At 65.8% G+C, this 21,712-nt stretch overlaps 2 protein-coding genes across 4 annotated transcripts; one reads left to right on the plus strand and one right to left on the minus strand.

The window, feature by feature from the left end:
- Positions 702 to 20,080, plus strand: SMTN (smoothelin). Of its 3 annotated transcripts, none has more exons than XM_021412430.1 (21): positions 702 to 909; positions 4,558 to 4,718; positions 4,829 to 4,922; positions 5,015 to 5,093; positions 5,180 to 5,484; positions 6,614 to 6,710; positions 6,941 to 7,215; positions 7,401 to 7,464; positions 8,374 to 8,466; positions 8,708 to 9,106; positions 9,866 to 9,966; positions 13,093 to 13,257; positions 13,386 to 13,461; positions 13,560 to 13,727; positions 14,081 to 14,143; positions 14,294 to 14,360; positions 14,521 to 14,691; positions 14,770 to 14,893; positions 14,973 to 15,124; positions 16,453 to 16,523; positions 19,050 to 19,171. In XM_021412430.1, coding segments are annotated over exons 1-21 (2,778 nt in total). In that variant the 5' UTR covers positions 702 to 858; the 3' UTR covers positions 19,052 to 19,171. The 3 variants fall into 3 exon arrangements, with proteins under 3 accessions (XP_021268105.1, XP_021268104.1, XP_021268103.1); XM_021412429.1 differs by having other exon boundaries at positions 703 to 909; positions 16,453 to 16,622; positions 19,050 to 19,187; XM_021412428.1 differs by lacking the exon at positions 16,453 to 16,523 and having other exon boundaries at positions 703 to 909; positions 19,050 to 20,080.
- SELENOM (selenoprotein M) lies at positions 20,435 to 21,647 on the minus strand. The gene is made up of 3 exons (XM_021412432.1): positions 21,283 to 21,647; positions 20,992 to 21,203; positions 20,435 to 20,904 (listed from the first exon to the last, which is right to left on the minus strand). Coding segments are annotated over exons 1-3 (357 nt in total). The 5' UTR covers positions 21,427 to 21,647; the 3' UTR covers positions 20,435 to 20,903.

The following is a 21,712-nucleotide window of genomic DNA, read 5'->3' on the forward strand; positions in this document are numbered from 1 at the left end:
AGAGGTGCGGGGGGATCCCTCAGCAGGTAGAGATGGACAAGCGGCTGTAAGAGGGCAGCTCTGCGCGTGCTGAGACCACCGTGCCCCGGGCTGCCCCACCAGCAGAGCACGGCGTGCTCCCACACACGGGCGCCGTGCGGGAGCCCTGTCCGACCTGCAGGAAGGCAGAGGGGTGGGAGCCCCCCCGGGCTGAGCCCAGAGGGCCCCAGGGAAGGGGCCGAGAGCCTCAGTCCAGAAGGACGCTCCGGGCTTTACGGATTTACACCCAAATTTGGGTTTTTGCTAAAAGGCCGAGTCGGACGGAAACGTTTCCACGACGCCTCTCTCCCGCTGCCATCTAATTCCGAACAAAAGTTTCCTTTTACACAAACAAACTTCGCCGCGCTCGGGCAGCGCGTGCCCACCCGGGGCCCCGCACCACGGAGGCCGCACCGGGGGCTGCCGGGCCAGGGTTGGGGGGGGAAGCCGGGCCCGCTCCCCACCCTCCGGGGGCGGCCGCGCCGAGGCGGGGCCGGGGCGGGACGGCGGGACCGGTCTGGGCCGTCCCGCCCGGAGCTAAGAGCCAATGGCGGCGGCGGGCGCGGGCGGGGCCGCGGGGGGGGCGGGTCGGGGTGAGGGCCAATAGGGAGCCGGGGGCGCGGGCGGGGCCGCGGGGGGGGCGGGTCGGGGTGAGGGCCAATAGGGAGCCGGGGGCGCGGGCGGGGCCGCGGTGAAGCGCGGGGCCGGGACTGCGCGGGGCTGCGCGGCGGCGGAGCGGGCCCGGCCCGGGAGAGCAGAGCGGTGCGAGACCGCGCCGCCCTTTGTTGTGTGGGGCGCGGACGGAGACCGGGGCCTCGCGGGAGGCGGCGGGCGGGCAGGATGTCCCAGGACAGCCTGCAGGGCATGGACGAGGGCGCGCTGAGGAAGCTGGTGAGTGCCCGCCGCGCTGCTCGGAGGGTGCCCCTGAGTGCCGGGGGGGGGGGGGCAGGAGGAGAGCTCCGCGTACCCGCAGGTGGCATCGCTCCCGCCGCGGCCCGGGTGCCCGGTGCCCTCGGGCCGGGCGGGGAGCGGGGCTGCCGCGGGGAGCTGCTGCGGGACCGCGGGGGTTGCTCCGGGCGCTGCCTCGGCGCCCTGCCCGCTGTGCCCAGCGCCGCGCTCGGCCCTTTGCTCGGGCCGTGCCGTCCGTCCGCTGGCTCCGTCCCCTCGGAGCGGCAGTTCCCCGCGTCCCGCTGCCCTGCGGGGACCTGCGCGGTGCCGGGCGGGACGCGCTGCCCGCCATCTGCCACGCGCGCCCCGGGTCCTTGCTTCCCGCTGGCCCGGCTCCAGGAGCTGAGCCCTCCCCGGCCACCTGCTTCCTGCGGGCATCCCGGCGCTCCCGGAGCTGCTTCCTGCCTGCCCCGCTCCGTGCCGGGCTCCGGGCCGTGCCGGGTCGGGTGTTCTCGTGGGTCGCCCCTCGTGCAGCCCAGCGGTGGGAGCGGGTCCGGCCCAGCCAGGGATCCGCGCTGGGAAGCTGCTCTGGGGCGTGAGCCGGCACCCGGCTTGGCGCTGCCCGCCTCCCTGCTCCGAGCCCCGCGCCGGCTCCGCGGGCGGTTTGGGGAATGGAGAGCGGCAGGAAGCTGAGTCAGCTCGGAAAGAACGTCCGCGGGGAACAGGAAAGGGTCGGGGTGCTGCTGGGACAGCGCAGAGGTCAGCACGGGATCCGTGCCGCCCGCAGCTCCTTGGCTTTCCTCAGTCCGCCGTGAGCGCGGCTCGCAGACCCATCTCCTGCCCTGGAAATGTGGGGATGGGAGCTCGGGGTTCCTCCCTGCTCTCTGCTTCCCACCTGGGAGCCAGGGCTCAGGCAGTGCTTCTCCGCAGGGCCGTCCCCGTTTGACCGGGATGTGTTTCACACCTACCCATGCTTTCCTGACGCAGCGGGCTGCACTCACGTGCTGCAGGCCGGCCGGGCAGGTGCCCGGGGAGAGGCCGAGACCGTGGCCCTGCAGCACGCGGGCAGAGCGCGGGGCTGTGCAGCGCTGCGGGGCTGTGCCGATGTCGGGTGCTCCTCTCCGTCCCCGCTGCAGCTGCGGGCTCTCTGCAGGATGGTGTTCCCCAGCTCCTGCACGGCCTCACCCCGCGGCTGCCCGCAGCTCTCCCCGTGCCCATGCAGCTGGTGGAAGCCTGCTCCGAGCTGACGTGAGCCGGGGAAGGAATTTTTTTTTTTTTTTTTTTTTTTTGGTTAGGTTTTTGGCTCCGCTTCGCTGGAAGAGGATTAGCCCATATAAGGGAAAACTGCCTGCCTCTGCCGCCGCTTCCTCCCTGCTCCTTCGCTCTCCCCATCCCTCGGTTCCTTGTTCTCCTCCTCCTTTCTCCCAGCAGCAGAGGTCCCGGCAGCGCTCTGACGTCCCCGGGGTGCCACCGTGCGGGGCCCGAGGGCCCAGGGTGGGCGCTGGCTCCCCGCAGTGGTGAGCGGGGCAGGTGCTGCAGCGGGGCTCGTCCTGGCCGGGAGCGATGGGGATGCTGCTCTGGCTCCTGTCCCCAGCGCTGAGCTTCCCCGTGGCCGTGCTCCAGCTGCTCAGCGCCCCTCTGTGCCCTGCCTATCCCAGAGCTGGATGGAAAGCCTGGGCTAATTAGCGGGGCTAATTATGGCCCTCTGCTGGCGGACGTGCCCTGGGCTGAGGCAAGGCTGAGTGCTGCTGTGCTCGGGCATCACCAGGAAAGCAGCCCGTGGTGGCTTGCCAGCACCCTCCTCACAAAGCCACTTTGTGTGGGACGAGGCGGGCGTTTGCTCGCAACCATTAATTTGCTGCGGGCTGGGCAGGGCCCTTGGGGCCCTGGCATGTGCCGAGCTCAGGGCTTGTCACTGCAGGGCCCCACGGCCCCTTCCAGCCCTGGCTCCAGCTGTGGTTTCCGGCACGTTGCCCCATGGAGCCGTGTGTTTGCCGTGTGCTGGCTCCGTGCTGACGTGGGCTTGGGACGGGGCTCCTGCTGCCCTACCGCCATCTCTCCTGCGGAGGAAAGGCTGAACCCTCCAGGACCCTGGTGCAGGTCAGACCCCATCCATCAGATGCCCATGGGACGGGCAGACCCTGGCTCTTCTCCTTCCCTCCCTCCATGCTGCTGCCTTTGCTACGAGGCTCGGAGCTCCTGTGCTGGGTGCCGGGGCTGCACAGCACGCAGCCGGCAGTTTGTTTAGCAAATGGTCAGGGCCTCGGCCTCCCAGCGTGGGGTGGAGGACTGTTTTTGTGTCCTTAAGGCCTTTGCACAGCTGCAGAGCGCCTTGTTGCCTCCCTTCCATCCTCCCGGCCCCATTGTAGGGGTCCCTTGGGGAGGCTGTGGGTGTTCAGATCTGCCCGGCTTCACCTGCTGCTGCCCCAGGACCCTCCATGCATGCAGGAGCTGGCGTTGCCGCAGTATGGGGCCTCTTGCTGTGGTCTTAGGCCTCTCTTGTGCTGTCTGCTAGGGCAGAGGCTTCTCCCACCCCAGAGATGCCATGTGGGGCTGTGAGGGTGGGCTGAGGCCGTTCCCATGCCTGGCCTCGTGGTTTGATAGTGCTGAGCTCACCGACGCTGTGCTCCGGGACCCTGCTGTGTGCTGAGCCAGCAGGGAAAGGGCTGTCTTGCTGCAAAGGCTGTGACTCCGGATGAGAGCCCACACCCTGCAGCTCATGGCACAGGGCTGCAGCCCCCGGCTCTGTCCCCGGGAGGCGGATGCTCGCCCTGCTGCAGGATGCTGATATGGGATGCTAATATCACTGCACGGCAGGGGGTGCTGGGAGGGACCGGGGAGGGAGCGTGTTTGCTTTAAGCTGCAGCCCCTGATGACAAGGATGCTCATTTCCAACCCCGTGCTGCCCAGCAGGAGCTGACCCACATGGGAGGGTGTCCCTGGGGGTGGCAGTGTGGAAAATGCGGCTCCCAGATGAGCATCGGTGGCTTTGCTGGGACTGGCTGTGTTGGCAGACTCAGTGTGTGCCATGGGCTTGCAGTGGGCTGGCAGCCTTCCCCTGGCTTGTTGCGTGCCTGGGGACAAGAGCTGTGCTTCTGGCCCTGCTGTGACCTGAAGCTCAGTGACCAGTTGGTTGGGCTGGCAGTGTCCTGTGGGAATGCGAGGAAGAGGACTGCTGCCTTCCCCCTTTGGTGAGGCCGCCGCTGCTCCCAGCGTGCCGGGGCCTGATGCTGACAGCAGCTGCTGCAGGTCACAGGGTTTATTTTTAACAAGCTCCATGGGAAATCGTTTCCCCGGTTCCCTCGCTGCGAGCCAGTGCCTGGGCAGGGCCTGGTGTCCCGCAGCAGGACCGTGCCTGCCTTGTGCAGGGCTGGCTCTAAGCACAGGCCGCTGGCAGAGCTCACGCCGCGGCTCTGCTCTGGAGGTGGCGAAGCCCCCTGCGTGCTGGTGCTGTGCCGGGTGCTGTGCCCGCTCCCCGAGGCGGCATCCAGCTCTGGCTGACCTCATGTCCCATCCCACGCCGGGGCTGGGCCACCCCTCGTCCCCCGGAGCGGGGGCAGACAGTGCCAGGCTGTGTGCGCCGGGCGCGTGGGCAGCGCGGGACAGACGGCCCCATTGTGCCCAGCGCCCAGCCCTGCCCTGTCCTCCCAGCTGGAGGCGACGCTGGACCTCGCCGAGCGCCGCCGCATCCGCTCGGCCATCCGGGAGCTGCAGCGGCAGGAGCTGGAGCGGGACGAGGAGGCGCTGGCCTCCAAACGCTTCCGCACCGAGCGCGGCAGCCACCGGCAGGACAACAAGGAGAACTGGCTGCGGTGAGTACCCCGGGCAGGGCGCAGCTCGCGCGAGGCCCCGCGGGACCCCGGCACCGTTGGCTGTGCGGGACTTTGCTCCCGTGCCGCTCTCACCCGTGGCTCCGGCGCAGGTCGCAGCAGCTGGAGGAGGAGCAGCAGAAGGCCCTCGCTTCGCTGTCCCGAGAACTCGAGTCCATCACCGATGTGGAGGAGCTGACCAAGCTGGTGAGTGCCTGGCAGTGGGGTGGCATGGGGGGGGCCGAGTGCCACCGAGCCCTGGCTGTGCCTCACTCCTGCCTGGCTCTGCCCCTCCTCAGCTGCGGGCAGCCAGCGAGTACGAGGAGCGCAAGCTGATCCGCGCCGCCATCCGCAAGCTGCGGGCCGAGGAGATCGAAGGTGAGCTCCCTGCGTCTGGGCTGCCCCGCAGCTGCTGGAATGCGCCCAGCTCCTTCCTGAACTTTACCTTCTTTGCTTCCCCCCAGCTGCAACCCTGGCTGGGAACGTGCAGAGCAGCCGCAGGGATGGTGCCGAGCCCGCAGCCGTGCCCGCACGCGCAGAACGCAGCAGGAGGGATGATGCTGAAACGGCAGCTCTGGTCGGGAACGAGGAGAGCTCCCAGAGGGCAGGCTCCGAGCTGCCGGCCGTGGTGAGCGTGGAGAGCGGTGCCGAGCCCGTGGAGAACAGCCGGAGGGGAGATGCTGAGCAGCCGGTGCTGGCCGGGACGGGGGAGAGCAGCCGTGTCGGGGACGCAGACAGGCTGCCTGCTGAGGAGCCTGAGCGCTCCGTGGTGAGTGCTGGTGGGAGTGCCACTGGAAACTGCTGCGTGCTTTGCTTGGGCTCCTGTGGCAGCCTCCCGGGGGCACAAATCTGTGTGCTTGTGTGACTTACTTGCCTTAAGGGACAGGGGTGGGTGACAGTGGTGGTGGAGCAGAGGTCTGGAGGGACGTGGGGATGTGGCTGGCTGTGCTCAGGACACCAACATGGGCTGTGTGAGTGCTCCCTGCTCGCCTTTGAGGGGCCCGGTCCTGCTCCAGGGCTAGGCTGGTGCCCGGTAGCAATGTCTTCCCAGGATGGGGAAGGTTGAGTCAGTGGGGCAGGGCTGGCAGTGGTGGGTACAAGCCCAAGCTCCCTGCCTAGCGGTGATGGCCCTGCAGGGCATGGCAGCTTTGTGGTGGTTGGGTGTCCTGCAGGGACACAGTGCAGGGCTTCCACTTGGGAGAGAGGGTGGGGAAGGGACAAGCATTGGTTTGACCCCCAGGCTGCCTCTGTTCAGCCCACCTTTTCACTCTGCCTCCCCCAGGGCCTGGCATGAGGCTGGCAGTGGGGGAAGGTGACCCCATACCAGCTCCTTCCTGGTCAGCATCTGCTGGCACCGCAGCACCCCTAGCACGCAGCCCAGTGTGCAGGGGTGTTTCCCGAACAGCCAGCCCATCTCACCTCACCTTGTCTATTTCTCCAAAACCTAAGGCATTTCCCTTAAGCAGAGACCATGGTGAGGTACAGGTTTGGGCACTGGCTCCCCCCAATGCATCCCTTGGACGTGGTCCCCTCTCCACATCCCCCCCATCCTGTAGTTACACAGATATCTCAGCCTGTGTTGCTCTGGGTTGGTGCTGCAGTTCCCTCGTCCCTTCCTGGCACCACGCTGCTGCTCCAGGACACTTGTCTCCTTGCAGCCTTCTGCAGTAACCCCGGTGCAGGGTGTGAGCTGCTGTGTGTGTGATGATGTCCCACCCCTTGCCCTGCAGCATGGGGACAGCACAGGGGGAGGCCGCAGTCCCTGGCCAGGTGGTAGGGAGGGAACAGTGCTGCTGGAAGTGGCACTTCTGACCCACCTTGCACGAGGAGGTGCCTGGATGCATTGGGGTGGAGGCAGCCGTGGGGCTGGCTGGGCTCTCACCCCTGCTCTCTTCCAGGCCCATGAGCAGGACGAGGAGCAGGAGCGCGGCCAAGCTGAGCTGCAGGACCTGAGTGGTCAGCAGCTGAGAGAGCCCCAGAAACCCCCTGCCCAGGGTGAGTCCGTGTCTACAGCGTATTCCAGAGGCCCAGCCCTGCCTGAGTAAAAGAGCAGAGCTTGGGAGTGCAGGGGAAAGTGGGGTGTTGGGGGGGCTGGAAGGGAGGGGGGGAACAGGAGCATGGAGGGGCTGCAGGGGGTCTCCTGAAAAGCCCGAGCTGGCAGCCAGGTGCTTGCCTGGGGCCACAGGAGTGGGGATGCTGTACAGAGCCTCTTATCCATCCTGCAGCCGCAGCCTCGGGGACTGTGGTGCTCCTGGACCTGCACCCAACCCTGGAGCCCGCTGCAGCCCCAGAGCCCGAAGAGCACACAGCAGAGGTGGAGCTGCACACCGACCGGACGCCTGAGTGTGAGCTGCAGTACCAGGAGGAGGGCTCTAGCAGCTCCTGTCCTGCACAGGAGCCCAGTGTGGAGCCAACAGAGGCCCCGTGCAGCACAGGGCAGAGCCGCCAGGCGGAGCAGCACGGCCCGACACAGCCCCGCGCTGTCACTCAGAGTGGCCAGGTATGGGAACGCTGCACTGGTGGGGGCTGGGAGCCACCCAGACCACAGCCCCCGCCCTGTTAGCATGGGGCTGGAGGGTGCTGCGCATGGCACACGGCTCCTGTCGTGGTGCTTGACCCTCTGCGCCGCTTAGGTCAGGTTTTGACAGCTCCCCAGCTCACCGTGCTGCCCCTTCCCCCCCACAGTTTGTCATCTGCGTGCGAGGCCAGGTGGCGGGGAAGGCCGCGATGCCGCAGGAGAAGCCAGCGGGTAAGGGCCGCCCCAGGCAGGGGGCAGCTGGGTCTGCAGCATCTCCGGGCCCCTCCCCTGCAAGCCCCGTGCTGGGCGGCTGCCCGGGAGGATGCACTGCTCTGTGCGGGGCAGGACGGGCCTCCAGGGATGGGGACGCGGTGACTGATGGGCTCAGGGCCTGCTCAGGCCCGGGCCAGGCAGTGGGGTGCCAGGCACGGTGTTTACACGTCCCCCAGCTACCGGCCGGGCTGCTGCAGGGCCATGAAAGGGAATCTGTGCGTGCAGCAAACCTCGGCCTTTTGCATTCTTTGTCCCAATAAGGCTGGGAGCCGAGCACCCGTCCGGCCCCGGCCCCCCCGGGGGTGTGCTCACTGGCCTGGCCGGGGGCTGAGCGCTGCTCCGGGCCCTCCTTGCCTGGCCGGGTGCTCTTGGCAACCCAAAGGGACTGTGGTGGGCAACTGATGCCCTCGTGCTGCTGCTGGGAAAGTGCTTCCCTTCTGCTGTGCCAGGAGGAAATAAGGCCACATGGGAGCTCGCAGCTGTGTGCACCCTGGGGGTCATGGCCCCGCTGGGAACCTGGCAGCAGGGCGCGGGCTCGGGCCTGGTGGCAGGGAAGGGCTGAGCCCGTGGCCCTGGGGCAGAGCAGGGGCAGCTGAGCAGCAGCTTGGCTTCCTCCTGCGTGCAACAGAGCCTGCACAGTGCTGGCCCCGCTCTGCTGGGGTTCCATGGGAGCTGAGATAATCCCACAGCGCCTGCGTTCCTCCATCACCCTTCTGTGCCCCGTGGGGCACACAGTGGGCACTGAGCTCCAAGGACATGGGTGACACTGGGGGGAGCTGGCACCCTGCTCCATTCTGTGCTCACTCCCTGCTCCCTCCATCCCATTCCTTGCATGCGGACGCGGCCTTGTCCCTTCCCGGCTGGTAGCGCCCACCCAGAGCGCAGCACGGACCCCGTCTCGCCTCAACGCTCAGCGCTGGGAGCAAGCACCCTCCTCGCCATGCCCGCGGGGCCGTGCAGGTGAGGGCACACCGGGGCTGCTGTGCTCCATTTGGGGCTCCTACCCATGAGCGTGGGCAGGCAGAAGCTCGGAGGGCTGCCGGGCACCCGGGGGGCAGCATCCCCGTGGGCGGCGTGCATGGGGACGGCATGCACTGGGGGGAGTTGGGGGGAGCAGCATGCATCGCGGGGTGCCCGGGCTGCATGCATAGCGGGCACTCGACGTGGGACCCATCTGACCCGGCTGCTCTGTCCCCCGCAGAGCCGAGCCCGGTGCAGCGCTCCTCCTCGGTGCGGGAGCGCGCTCAGCGCTTCACCCCTTCGGGCGCGGCCCCGGTGGGCACCGCGGGGCTGCAGCGGGCGGCGGCGGGCGGCCCCGAGGGGGCGGGCGGCACCGCGGGGCGGGCCGGGCCCGGCCAATGGCAGCGGGGGCCTCGCTCGGCCCCGCCGGGCCCCGCTCAAAACGCGCGTGGAGGCGGTGGCGGAGGAGCAGAGCAGCGCCCGCCGCCCGCCGGCCCCCGCCCCGCCGGTACCGGCCCCACCGCCGCCCACGACGGCATGAAGACGTACTTCACCATCGAGATCAAGGATGGGCGCGTGCAGCCCCACACGCAGTCCGTCACCCCCCGCATCGTGGCCGCCCCCGGCAGCCAGCGGGCAGGTGGGCACCGGGCAGGCGGCACGGGGACAGCGGGGACAGCGGGGACGGCGGGCACCCAGGGGTTGGCAGGGAGGGCTGGCACCCGGACGGGTGACGCGTGGTTGGATGTATGGTGGGTGCTGGTGGGACAGGCAGGTGGGGGAGCAGTGGTGGGATGTAGGATGCGGGGGGCCGAGCGTGGGCTCTGCAGGAGGGCAGGAGCGTGGCAGCCCTCGCCCTTAGGCTCCGAGGCCTGTCCCCATCTCCGTCCAAATGCCCCCTCCCGTCCCCACGGTCCTTCCTCCAACCCCGCAGCCTTGTCCCTTCCTGGCCCTACAGCCCAGCCCCAGAGCACGGCCCAGCCCTGCGCTCGTGCCCCATCCCCGCAGTCCCGCCTTCCTGCTGGCAACGGGCGTCGTGCAAAGCGCCATCCCCGCTGCTGCCCCGTGTGCCATGCAGCCCTGCCTGCCCGTATCAGGACAGGATGCCTCTGTGCGCTCTCCGGGGCTGTCCCTCACGCCGGGAGGTCTTGGCTCCCGCTGGAGAGCTGCGGAAAGTGTCCATCTTAGGGGTGAAGGCGTGCTGGGGGGGCCTGGCTCCCCCCGACGCAGCAGCTCCCACATGCTTTAGCCGTCCCCGCAGCCCTCTCTGTGCACCAGAGCTCAGAGCCCTGCTGCAGGAGCAGGATGCGGCGGAGCCGGTGCCTCTCCCCCCCTGGGGGCGCGGGGCTGAGGCTGTCGGGCTGGAGCGCTCCCCAAGTGCCCGCGGCTTCCTTTGCAGAGCTCACCCTGGGGCTGAGGAGCACCCCCATCCGCATCACCGCCATCCCCAGCAGCACCAGCGGCATCTGCAGCATCAGCACCAGCAGCAATGTCATCAAAGTGAGTGTGCTCAGGGCCCTGAGTGCGGGGTGGGAGCAGCTCCATGCATCGGGGCAGGTGCTCGGTGCTGGCAGCGCGGTCGGGGGGCTCTGCTGTGTGGATAGGAGAGCTCCCAGGGCCTGCGTGTAGACCCACGTCCCTGTCCAGGTGAGCCCCTGCACTCCTGTGCCATAGTGTATACAGATGCTAAGAGAAGGGAGTGGGTAAGGGGCAAGGTTCTGTGGGTCTCCCCTTCTGCTCTCAGTTACCTTGTAGGGTTGCAGCAGCTCAGGGAAACCCATCGCCATCCTGCCCTGTGTTTTCCATTCTGTGAGTGAAGCTTGGCTGTGGGGCTGGGGAGCTCCTCTAGGGCCCTGCTCCAGGGGCTCTGTCCTGCAGTCTGCCCTGGGTCCTGCGTCTCCCTCCCTCTGTGCTCTCCAGCCATGCCTGCCTGGTGCAGGGGGATTCTTGGGGACAACTGGAAAAAAAAAAAAAAAAAGGTACAACCACCCCCAGCTGCAGTCTGGGTGGAGATGAGGACACAGCCCTGGGTGCTGGGGCAGCAGGGCTGGAGGTGCCCAGGAGCCAGCACGGTGCTTACAGCTCTTCAAATGCTTTTATCTGCTGTTGGCCATCTAGGGCAATGCAAAGCGCGCGCACGCGTGCAGTGGTGTTGGCAGGAGCTGGGATGTCCAGATTGGCGCTGCCTTGCTCATGGGGCCGAGTGCCTGCCTGCATGGTCATGGTGGTGGCTAGGGTGCTGCTCGCTTGCTGTGGGCCCAGCTCGGTGCTCACCTCTGCCAGCATGCAGCCTGGTGGGGCTGCAGCTGGTGCTGCCCATGCCAGAGGTGCAGCTCTCTGCCCACGGAGGGTGACAGCCCTGCACTAATGCGCTCGCACAGGCTTGGCCCAGCGGTCTGTCAGCTCTCATTAAGGTATTAGCAGCGCTGCAGCGTGGGGTGGGTGCTTGAGGACCAGGGCTGGACACGGTCTCCAGGTGTGCTGCAAGCAGGCAGGGAGGAGGAGGAGGAGGAAAGGGCTGTGGTGCCCTCAGCCCTGCCAGGTAGGGGTCGGTCTGACCCGTGGTGTGTGTGGGGCTGGGGGCTGCTGCCTTTTGCTGGGGGTGCTGCGTGCGCCTTGGGAGCTGGCAGCTCATGGGGCTGCGTGCAGCAAGGGGAGGTGAGACCCATGGTTGCAGCCGGTGGCATTGCCCTGCAACGGAGCTTGCCTGGGGCGGGGGCTTTGTGCTGAGTGGCTGACGTGGGGCAGGACGGCTGTAGGAAGTTGTGCAGGAGGGGCTGTCTGCATGCAACAGAGCAGTGTGGCTGGAGTGGATCCTGCAGGGCCTCTGCTACTGCCTGCTTGCCCCATAGAGCCCCAGTGCTGCGTGGCCGTGGGGGCAGCAGCTGCCGGGCTGTGGGGGCAGAGGCAGGAGCCCATTCCCTGCAGCAGCCACCAGGGCCCCCCCTTGCCGGGCCACCTGGTCCTGTGGGGCCTGGAAACACTTCCAAGCGTCAGCGCCTGCCTCAGCGCCCCTGCACGGGACCCCCGGCCGCACTGCGACAAGAATAGCCGGGCCGGCCTCCAGCCGGGGGTGGTGCCCCTGCAGCCCCTATAAAGGGCAGGGGACAGCTGAGAGGGGCCCGCTGCGGCACCCGCAGCCCTGGAGCCCGCCGGCACCATGCCGGGAGTCAGCCTGGAGGGCCTGGCGCAGGCCGGGGCGGCCGAGCTGGAGGAGCTGCGGCGGGAGCTGCAGGCCTTCGGGCGGGCAGTGGAGGGGCAGCTGGAGCAGGCCCTGCGGCAGGTGCAGCCCCTGGCCCGCGCCCTGCGGGATCTGGAGGAGGAGCACCTGGTGCTGCGGGCCGAGCAGGCGCGCCTGGGCCGCCGGCTGGACCTGTTGGCCCTATGGCTGGCACCGCCGGAGCCCGCGGAGAAGGACCTCAGCACCCTGTTTCTGGAAGCACAGGACCCTTGCGCTCATTTTGAGGGCACCGAGGAGCCCGGCAGCCCGGTGGCCCATCCGCCCACTTTCTCCAGCACGCGCCAACAGTCGACCCTGCACCTCTCCCGGAGCGACAGCTTTGTGAGTGCGGGCCGGGCCGGGCCTGGCCGGGCTGCCCCGTCCTGGGCAGCATCCGCTGGGGGGGCGCGGAGCTGGGGGCCGAGGAGAAACCCTCGGCTGGGGGTGGGACGGGCGCGCAGCGTGGCCGGGATCAGCCGCAGTCACAGCCCGCTGCTGTGGGAGGCCGGTGCCGGGCAGGGCTGCGAGCCAATGGCGCCTGCCTGCTTCGCATTGCTGGCGTGCCGGCCGCGGGGCAGCTGTCCCGGCCCTTGCGTGGGCTCGCCTCGCGGTCGTCACCTCTCCCTGTGCTGGCCCTGGGCTCTGCGCTGCTCCTCCTGCCCGGAGCTTCACCGCGGCGCGCTGCGTTGCTGGCCCCGGGCTGAGCCACCAGAGAGCCAGCCGGTGCCAGCAAGGCGTGCCCTCGCGCCTGGCAGCGGTGCGGGATGGGGCCAGGTGTGCAGCGGGGCTGCCTTGGCCCGACACCTCCCACCCGCTGCCTCCAGGCCCTATTCTGGGCCTGGAGAGCTGCCCACGGCACATTGCTTGGGGGTCGCGCTGAAAGGGACTTGGTGTCCTGGCCGTGCTCCCGTGGGGGCTGAGCTGGCCTAGTTCCTGAGCGGAGATGACGCGGAGGCTCTTGATCTCCTGCACAAGCTCTTCTTTCCGCTAAGTCCCTTAATTCCCTGGAAATCCCTCGTGCTGCTAATGGCGTGCACTGGCCTTGCCAGCACCTTGCCTGCTTTGGGCACCAGGCGTGGTGCCCCTCCTGCCTCACCGGAGGCCCCGGCGGTGGCAGTGGGTCGTGGGTGTCTGCAGGCTGCAATCTGGGGACGTTTCGGCAGCAGGTACAAGAGCGCCTGGGGTCTCCTGGGGCAGGGTGGGCTGCGGTGTGCTGAGCGTTGGGAGTGTGGCACTCGGCCTGCGTCGGTCACTGCTGATGTCCACGGCGTCCCACCAGCCGTGAGCTCCTACACCACACAGCGCATCTCCACGGTCCCTGCTGCCTGTGGCACTGGGCAAGTATCGGGTTCGTTATGGGGTGATGGGGCTGGTGAGGCTCAGGCGTGTGGGTGTTCTCCTTGCAGCCAATGGAACCGGAGGTGGTGGTGGAGCAGCCCCAGGCACCGAGGCTGGAGCCAGAGCTGCCCAATGGCATGGAGAAGGTCCAAGTGAGGGAAGTGGAGAAAAGGAGCAAGCTGAATGTCGAGGAGCTGAGCAGGATCGAGGATGAGGATGTTCTGGATAAGATGGTACGTCCTTCACTGCGATGGTGTGGGCTTCTGAGGGCAGGATGCAGGCTGGAGAGAAGGGGGCTTGGTTGGAACTGGGTGAGAGAGAAGAGCAGAGGGGCCGTGCTGACCTCCCCTTCCTCACGCAGCTGGATCAGACCACAGACTTTGAGGAGCGACGGCTGATTCGTAACGCCATGCGGGAGCTGCGCCAGCGCAAGCGAGGTAGCTGGCAGCTGCTTGGAAGGGGGAATGCTGATCCCCACCTGGGGCCACGGACCTTGCATCTTACTGCTGACACCATCTCCCGTGTGCATTTGCAGACCAGCGGGAGAAGGAGCGGGACCAGCGGCTGCAGGAGATGAAGAGCCAGGCTACAGCGGGCAGGGCTGGCCACAGCACCGAGACCACCACCACCACGCAGAGCACCCAGTCGGCCGATGGCTCAGCCCGCAGCACTGTCACCAAAACCGAGCGCCTCATCCAGTCTAGTAAGCGCAGGGCTCTGCAGGTGCACTTGCTGCCAAGGCTCACCACTGGTTCTCTCTCTGCCACTCTCCGTGCTTGCCCTGGATCTGGACTGCTCCAATCAGCCCAGCCTGTGACATGCACCGGGCTTTGCAGAGCCCAGGGCAGGTGATAGCACAGAGGGCCGAGCATCTTCTGTTGCTCTCTCTGTGCAGGGAGGTAACAGCATAGTGCATAGGGTCAGCTGCATGTATCTGTCCTGCTCTCACCCCCATGCCTGCACAGGATGTCTCCCTGCCATGCTCTGTGGATGCTAGGGTAGTTTGCAGCACTTGATCTCTAACCCAGCTGACCCTCTTTGCTTTCTCCCCTGCAGACGATGGCAGCAAGACTTCCCGCACAACAACCATGGAATCGAGTTATGTGAAGAGATCAGACAGTAAGAGCTTTTCCTGCCTTTAATCAAGAGCATCCCTTGGGCGTGCCCACGGGGACATTGCTGCTGCAGAGCACATAGCAGAGCCCCATAGCCTGTCCGGCTCTGCTGCTCTGTGGCTCCTGCCTGAGGCCTCTTTCTCCTTCTCTGCAGATGGCAGCAGCAGCACATTTGTTCAAACCAAATCATCCTACAGCTCGTCTTCCAAGAAGACAGGCAGGTGAGTGGCGGTGCCACCAGCCAGGGGCCTTGAGCTGTGCTGGTTCTGTCCTAGGAACATGGAGTTCTCTGGGATGATGAGGGGCTCAGAACACTGCTTGTGCTCCCCTGGGCTATGCACGTTCCTTTCTGCACTGAGCCTTTCCCTGTGTCTCTTGCAGCATCTTTGACCGGGAGGACGAGAGTGCCTCGAGGCAGAGCAGCCTGGCTGCGCTGGAGCGGCGCCAGGCTGAGAAAAAGAAGGAGCTGATGAAAGCTCAGAGCCTGCCCAAGACATCCGCCTCGCAGGCTCGCAAAGCCATGATCGAGAAGCTGCAGAAGGAGAGCGGGAGGTGAGGATGTGCCAGGCACAGGGCAGTTGGGGCGGCAAGCATCACAACGTGCATTACCCTCCGTGTTTTCTCTCTCAGCTCTCCAAACCCTGCGGCGCCGCGTGCAGCTGTGCAGCGCTCCTCCAGCTGTGGCGTCCCCAATGCCAACAGCATCAAGCAGATGTTGCTGGACTGGTGCAGGGCTAAGACCCGGGGCTATGAGGTCAGTGCTGCCTGCTCTCCCCATCTTGGGCCAGGCTGGGCCAGTCACTGTCCCCCTTGGTAACTTTCTTTCCCTGCAGCACGTGGACATCCAGAACTTCTCCTCCAGCTGGAGTGATGGCATGGCCTTCTGTGCTTTGGTCCACAACTTCTTTCCAGATGCTTTTGACTACAGCCAGCTCTCACCCCAGAACCGCCGTCACAACTTCGAGGTGGCATTCTCCTCTGCAGAGTACGTAACTCCAGTGCTACCACGTGGGCTGTGGGCATGTCCCACGCTCAGGACAGCTCTCCCTTCTGCTGCCTGGGTACAGGGACACGGGCAAGGCTCTGGAGGAGCTGGCCATGCCCAAGGCTGAGCGCCTGTTGGCATTGCTCCTTTATGTCACGCAGAGAGGCTGGGGAAAAGAGGACTTGTATGTACAGAGCCCCGAGGGGGCCAGTACAGCCCAGTCTGTGCTGAGGTGGTGGGCATGGGGCTGGGTCTCCTGGGCATGAAGCATAGGAGCCAAAGGCAGGGCAGGTTATGTGGGGCAGCGCACCAGCCATGCACAGTGCAGTACCTGGGGAGCTGGGACTGGGGTTTGTACATGCAAGGTGCCTCCTTCACGGTTATAGGGGCTCAAACACCGTTGCAGCTTCTCAAGTCTTTTCCCTCCCCTTTTGCTTCTGGTTTTCCTGGGTGCTGAGAGATGGGAGCGCATCCAGCTGGAGGGCTGGAAGCCAGGCCCTCTCTCCTTCCTTCTGTCTCTCCTCCCATCCACTCCTCCTCCCCTCCAGCACCCTGCTGGCCTCGCCTTGGGCAGGGCCAGGTGGGTTTCGGAGGGGCCCCATCCCCACTTGCCCGGCAGGTGGCAGCCAGCTGGTGCTTAGTGCGGCAGCACTGGCCGGGAGCTCCCAGCAGCTCCCGCGGTGCTGTTCAGTGGAGCAATCGGGAATAGGGAGCCGTGTGCCTGGGTCTTGGCGCTCCTATTAATAGACTTTTTGCTTTAATTGGGACCGGTGCGTGGACTGAGAGAGCCATCGATCTCTCCGGCCTGGAAGCCAGGTGGCCTCTTGTCCTTCCTCCTCCTCCAGCTCTTGTGAGCGTCTTCTCCCGAGCTTCCTGCACCAGGGCTGTGCCGTGCGGTTCCAAGCGGAGCTGGGCAGGACGCTGGGCTTGCCTGGCCCTCCTGGCTGCTCTATATATGAGCTATATAGAGCACCGCTCCGCTCTGGAACTCGCTCCCCGAGCACCAGGCGCGCCAGAACACATCACTCCCTCTTCTGTCTCGTTCTGTCATTCCCTCTGGACCTCACGCCTGTCCACACTGCTCACCTGCCCTCCCATCCCCTGCTTGTGAGCCCTGGCCCCCCAAGTCACACTGAATGGCCTTGGAGCGCGGCGGTGCCTGGAGCCGTCCTGCCCCTGCATCGCGCACCCCCAGAGCATGTGAGAGCAGAGCAGCATCTGCCCAGGGAATGGGACCTGCATTGATCCGTGTCTCTTGTTTTCTCTCTTTCTCCCCTCCCCGACTGGGCTGCGGTCACTGGCTTGCCCCTCTCTCTCCCTGCCCTCAGGAAGCACGCAGACTGTCCGCAGTTGCTGGACGTGGAGGACATGGTCCGGATGCGCGAGCCGGATTGGAAGTGTGTGTACACATACATTCAGGAATTCTATCGCTGCCTGGTCCAGAAGGGGCTGGTAAAAACCAAAAAGTCGTAGCCCATTTTCACCCCCGGGAGCGATGGTGAGAATCTTCCTGTCGATCTACTGCTGCACACCCGCCCGCCTGCATCCCGCAGCTTGGCAGGAGGGCCGGGGAGCGGCTGCTGTGGCTGGGGCAGAGAATGGGGTATACTGGTGGGAGAGGGTCGAGTCCTGTTCCGGGAGCAGGGTGGAAGCAACTGGCTGCCTCTCTCCTTTCAGAGGAGAGGGCTGAGGAGGTGGCCACAGGGGGGACCCAGGGGGCTGATGGCTCTCCAGCCACAGGGATGATGCCAGCAGGAGTGGGGCTGCTGCGGCTTTTCCCTGCCTTCCTCCCACTCACCCATCCCAGCCCAGGCGCTGAGCGGGCGGGTACCAGGGAACACCGCTTTGGTCACCGAAGTGCTGAGCAGCACAGGCCCAAGTGGGTCTGCTCAGGTGATGGGTAAGCCCCCATTGCTCCCAGAGTGCTCCAGCCTCACTGGCTGCGCTCGCTGCCTCCTCGTCCCTGTACTCGAGGCTGCCTGGCCCGGGCACACATAGGCTGCTGGCTGCAGCGGGGGGGCTGCAGCCGGTGCTGCGCTGCGGGGTCAGGCGTGGCTCAGGGTGCTCCCCTCCCATCGAGGTGCTGCCTGCTCATATATGGGCAGGAGAGGGGAGCCTGGAAAGTGTGACTCAAGACTGCAGTCCTGCCTCTTCTTGCACTGTTTGTGCCTGTCTTCAGGGGCATCCTAGCTGGCACTGGAGCCTCCTCTCCCCTGGCTCTGCATTGCATGAGCACACCGAGGCCCAAACAATGCCTTTATAAGGGCAGAGCCTGTCTCCCTGTGCTGCCTTAGCTTTTCCATCACCCTGGCTGGTGGTAGCGGGGGACCTGCTGTGCTCAGGCGGGTGCTTTCCCAAGGCCCTGAGCATGGCCTCCTGGGCTGCCACATCATGCGGTGGGGCTGCTGCAGGCCAGGCCCCGGGCTCAGAGCCCATTGCTTCCATGGCCGTCTGAGTTCCAGCTCTGCAGCATTAACCAGGAGAGTGGGACATGAAGAGCAAGGCCCCAGGCAGAGCTCCCAGGCTGGCCTACAGCCTCCTAGCATGGCTGCAGCACCTGTGAGGAGCCCAGGGGCCAGGCAGCTTTCTTTGATCCCAGTGCTCCTTGCACCCATGCCTCCCTGCCCAAGGGCTGGCACCAACTGTGAGTCTGTGCCAGTGACAGCCCACAGCTCCTTGCTCCAGGGGCTGTGGGGGTGCACCAAAACACACGGTGGGGCTAGCAGGGTCTGCAGCTTGGCATGAGGGGGAGAGGGCTAGGGATGGGGATTTTGTGGAGGGTGTCAGCCAAGACCGAGTACGGTCTGAGCTGTCCCAGTGAGCCCCTCCCTGGCTCTCCCTGCATGACAGTGGGACCTGGAGCCAGGCTTTCTGTGCTCTGTGGGACCCTGACAGAGATGGCTCCATCTTCAGCCATTGTGTGGTGGTTTCAAGCCCAAGCTCAGCTTCAGGCTGCTCAGCCCCAGCCCTGATCTTGGCGCTGGTGCCAGCACAGCCTGTGCCCTGTCACCCACCACTGACAATGGCTGCTCCAACTCTGGGCACTGTCCTCCCATGGGTGGCAGCAGCACTGGGCTGCTCCCAGACACCCCCTGCCAGCCCCAAACCCTGAAGAGCCATGTGAAGGAGGGAGCTGCCCCTTTCCCTCCCTCTGTACCCTGCCTGGCTGCAGCAGCAACAGCCCCAGCTGTGCCAGCAGCCCCGAAGACTGAGGAGCCACATGGGGCCTGCTGGAGCTGGGGAGCCACATCTTGGGGTGCAGGCTGGCAGCAGTGGGGCAGGGCTGGTGCTTGTAGCCAAGGGTCAGAGTGAACAGCAGTGTCATCCTGAGGCTGGCTTTAATGGCAGAGAGGGCCCTGAGGTGGAGAGCAGCTGGGGAAGGGCCTGGTGCAGGCCTCAGTACCCAGGGTAGGCCTCAGTGCCCGGCGCAGACCTCAGGGCAGCATAGTGACTCCTGGCTGGGGTAGCCATAAGCCATTGGTGAGCCACTGGAAATTATGCACCTCTGTCAGCACTGTGCCCACAGTCAGGCCCAATCCAGCCTCCCTGGGCTGTGATCCAGCACCTGGGGTGGGGAAGCAGGTTGGTAGGAAGCTGGGAAGCGTGTCCGGGGGTTGGGGAACGAAGGGCAGTGTGGGGTGAGGCTGCTCTGGTGGCTCCACTGCAGTGCAATGGCCTCAGCCTGTGGAGGGAGCAGGCCCAGGAGGGCTGCGAGGTGACTGCGAGTACCAATAGCAGGGCAGGGCGTGGGTGGCAAGGGATTGCGGAGGCAGTGCGGTGAGCAGAGTTAGCAGGCTGCCTGGCCTCGCAGGCCACGTGGGGCTGGGGGCATTGAGGGCACTGTGAGGCTCGGGGCAGCGGTGCCTGGTGCTGGTGGCCCCCTCCCGGCCTCCCGCAGGCATTTTGAGGCCCCATGTCTTTGCAGGATGCTGGCGGACTGCGTGCCCCTGGTGGAGGTGGAAGACATGATGATCATGGGGAAGAAGCCAGACGCCAAGTGCGTCTTCACCTACGTGCAGTCCCTCTACAACCACCTGCGTCGCCACGAGATGCGCATGCGGCAGAACGAGTGCTAGAGCCTGCCCCGGCCTGCGGCTGCCCGACACCTCACTGCCCCCTCCCTGCAGGGACGCTGGTGTGCGGAGGAGCTGCTGCCCCACGGAGAGGCTGGCAGCGGGGGTGGAGAGGCTGCGGGGCTGGCGCTGGACAAAGTGGGGGCTCCTGGGTCACCCATTGCTTCAGCCTTGCTGGAGCTCCTCGGTTAGCCTCTGCCCCGGCTGGCTGCCAGCTGAATGTATGGGCAGGGCAGAATGGTGCCAGGTGGGTGCTGCCTAGGATGCCACCCTCCCTGCAGCCAGCTTGGCTCTCCTCCCCTCTGCCATACTCTAGTGTGTTAAGTTATTCATTCTCAAGGAGTTCTTTTTACATGGGCAGTGCCCCTGCTTCCCCAGGGAGGCTGGGGCAGCGCAGTACCCTCGGGCCCTGAGCCAGTGTGGGTCTGTGTCTGTGTGGCTCAGCCCATGGGCCCTGCAACCCAGGGCCCGAGTGGGCGCTGCTGGTTTTGGTGCAGCCAGGAGGCAGAGTGCGCTGCTCCCCAGGCAGCCTGAGAGCAGTTCTGGGTCCCCTGCAAGGAAGCCTCTCTGCCCACCACAGTCCCTGCTTGGTGCCACCTCCCTGGGGACGGCCCTGTGCCGACACCCTGCTTCCCACCGCACGCACGTGCCCAGGGCGCTTCCACGGCGGGGACCTGCAGCACCCCCGTGCTGGGGAGCTGGAGGGGAGCGGGGAGGGCCCCAGGGAGCGCGGGGCCAGGGCAAGGACCAGACAGCCCCCGCGCTCCTCCCCAGCTCTGGGCACCTCGTGCTCAGTGCCACTCGCCCCTTCATCACAGTCTACACCTGCGTTGACACGTGTACCAACACCAGCCAGACAATAAAAGTTTATTCTATAGGGTGATTCTTCTGCCTCAGGTCCTTCTCCCCAGCCCCTTCCAGCAACCACTTCACTGCATGGAGGGCCACTTCCCCTCACCCTGGGAGGGTTTGCAGCCCCAGCTGCACTGAGACTCCTCAGCTCTGCACCACAGGGCCCAGAGCTGGGCTAGCGCCTTCACCCCTTGCTCCCCATGGGAGCAAACGTGCCCAAAGCCGTGGCACCCAATCTACCTGGCCACAGGGACAGCACTGGAACTATGGAGTGCCAGTGGAAATGGTGCAGCCAGAGCAGCCCTGCAACCCCCTCCTGCCTCTGCTCCGCAAGCATGGATGTGCACCCCAATGAGACTGCCCCAGAAAGATGACAAGGTGCAGCTGATGGTAGGCAAGGGCTTTACTGTGTGCTTGATAGAGGCAGCCCTGCTGGTATAAAGCCATAGCCTCCCGGGAGGCAGCTGTCCCACCTCCAGGACTCAGCACATCTACTCCCAGCACGTGGGGCTTTCTGCTGAGAGTTTCATTCTGTCCTGTGCAGGTAGGATACTGCTGTCCGGCACCACGAGTTGACTGAACCTTGGCGCATGGGAAAGGAGCAAAAAGATCTCTGCTTCTCCATACCAATCATGCCAGAATGGCTGGGCTGCGTGGCTCAGGAGGAAGGCAGTGTCAGGCACATAGGGCTCACTTGGATGTCCCCAGTGCTCAGGAGCCTCTGCCCAAGGCTGGCACCGCTCAGGGCACCCTTGGGACAGAGGCTACAGAGCACCAAGCAACAATGGCAGCAGCAGGGAGCATCTCTCTGCTTCCCGGTCACACTCTTGCCACCCTGTGGCATGGTCCCCAGCCCTGTGGGAAGAGGCAGCTGTCCTAATACCCTCATCCCCACGCTCTAAGGACTGGCTGCAGGACCTCCTACCCCCTGCTACTGCTCACTACAGGTCTGGGTGGTCCTTCTTGTCCTGTTCAGACAGGGTCTTGCTGTCGGCTGCAGGAGCTCTGCGGGGCATTAGGGTGGGCAGTGGCTTGGCAGGGGCAAACTGGAACTCCTCAGGCACAGGGGCTTCGGGAGTCTCCTTGCGGTAGAAGCCCAGCTCCTGCACCAGCTGGTTGATCTCCTCCCGGGTCATGTCACTCAGGGGGATTCTCTGCACAGAGATGGATCCATTGTAGCTCCATCAGCCCAGGTGCCCTGCAGCCGTGCTCGGTGCTGCACAGCCCACTCACCTCCAGCTCCTCATATCTGTAGCTAAGCAGCACGAGCTCAGGGTCGGCGCCGGGCAGGTGCTTCATCTCCAGGTTATGGCTGGGTGATTTGTTAAGGAGTGGCAGTGCCAAGCGGAACGGCCCCGTCCCCCATCCTCCTCCCATCCCATCTCAATCTTCGCCCTGCTCTGACCCCTATCCCATCCTGCTACAAACTCACATCCCGTCCCGTTCCCTGTCCTCACCCTAGCTCATCCCAGCCCCCGTCACATCCCGTCTCCATCCCGTCACATCCCGTCCTCCTCCTGCTACGTCCTTCCCCCGCTTTATCCCATCCAGTCCCGTCACGTCACGTCCTTACCCCATCCCATCATGTCCCACCCCACCCCACCCCACCCCATCCCGCTCATTCCAGCGAGTCCCATCCCCATCCCATCACAACCCCACTCCC

The sequence above is a fragment of the Numida meleagris genome, chromosome 14, assembly GCF_002078875.1.
Source record: "Numida meleagris isolate 19003 breed g44 Domestic line chromosome 14, NumMel1.0, whole genome shotgun sequence".
Classification (NCBI taxonomy): domain Eukaryota; kingdom Metazoa; phylum Chordata; class Aves; order Galliformes; family Numididae; genus Numida; species Numida meleagris.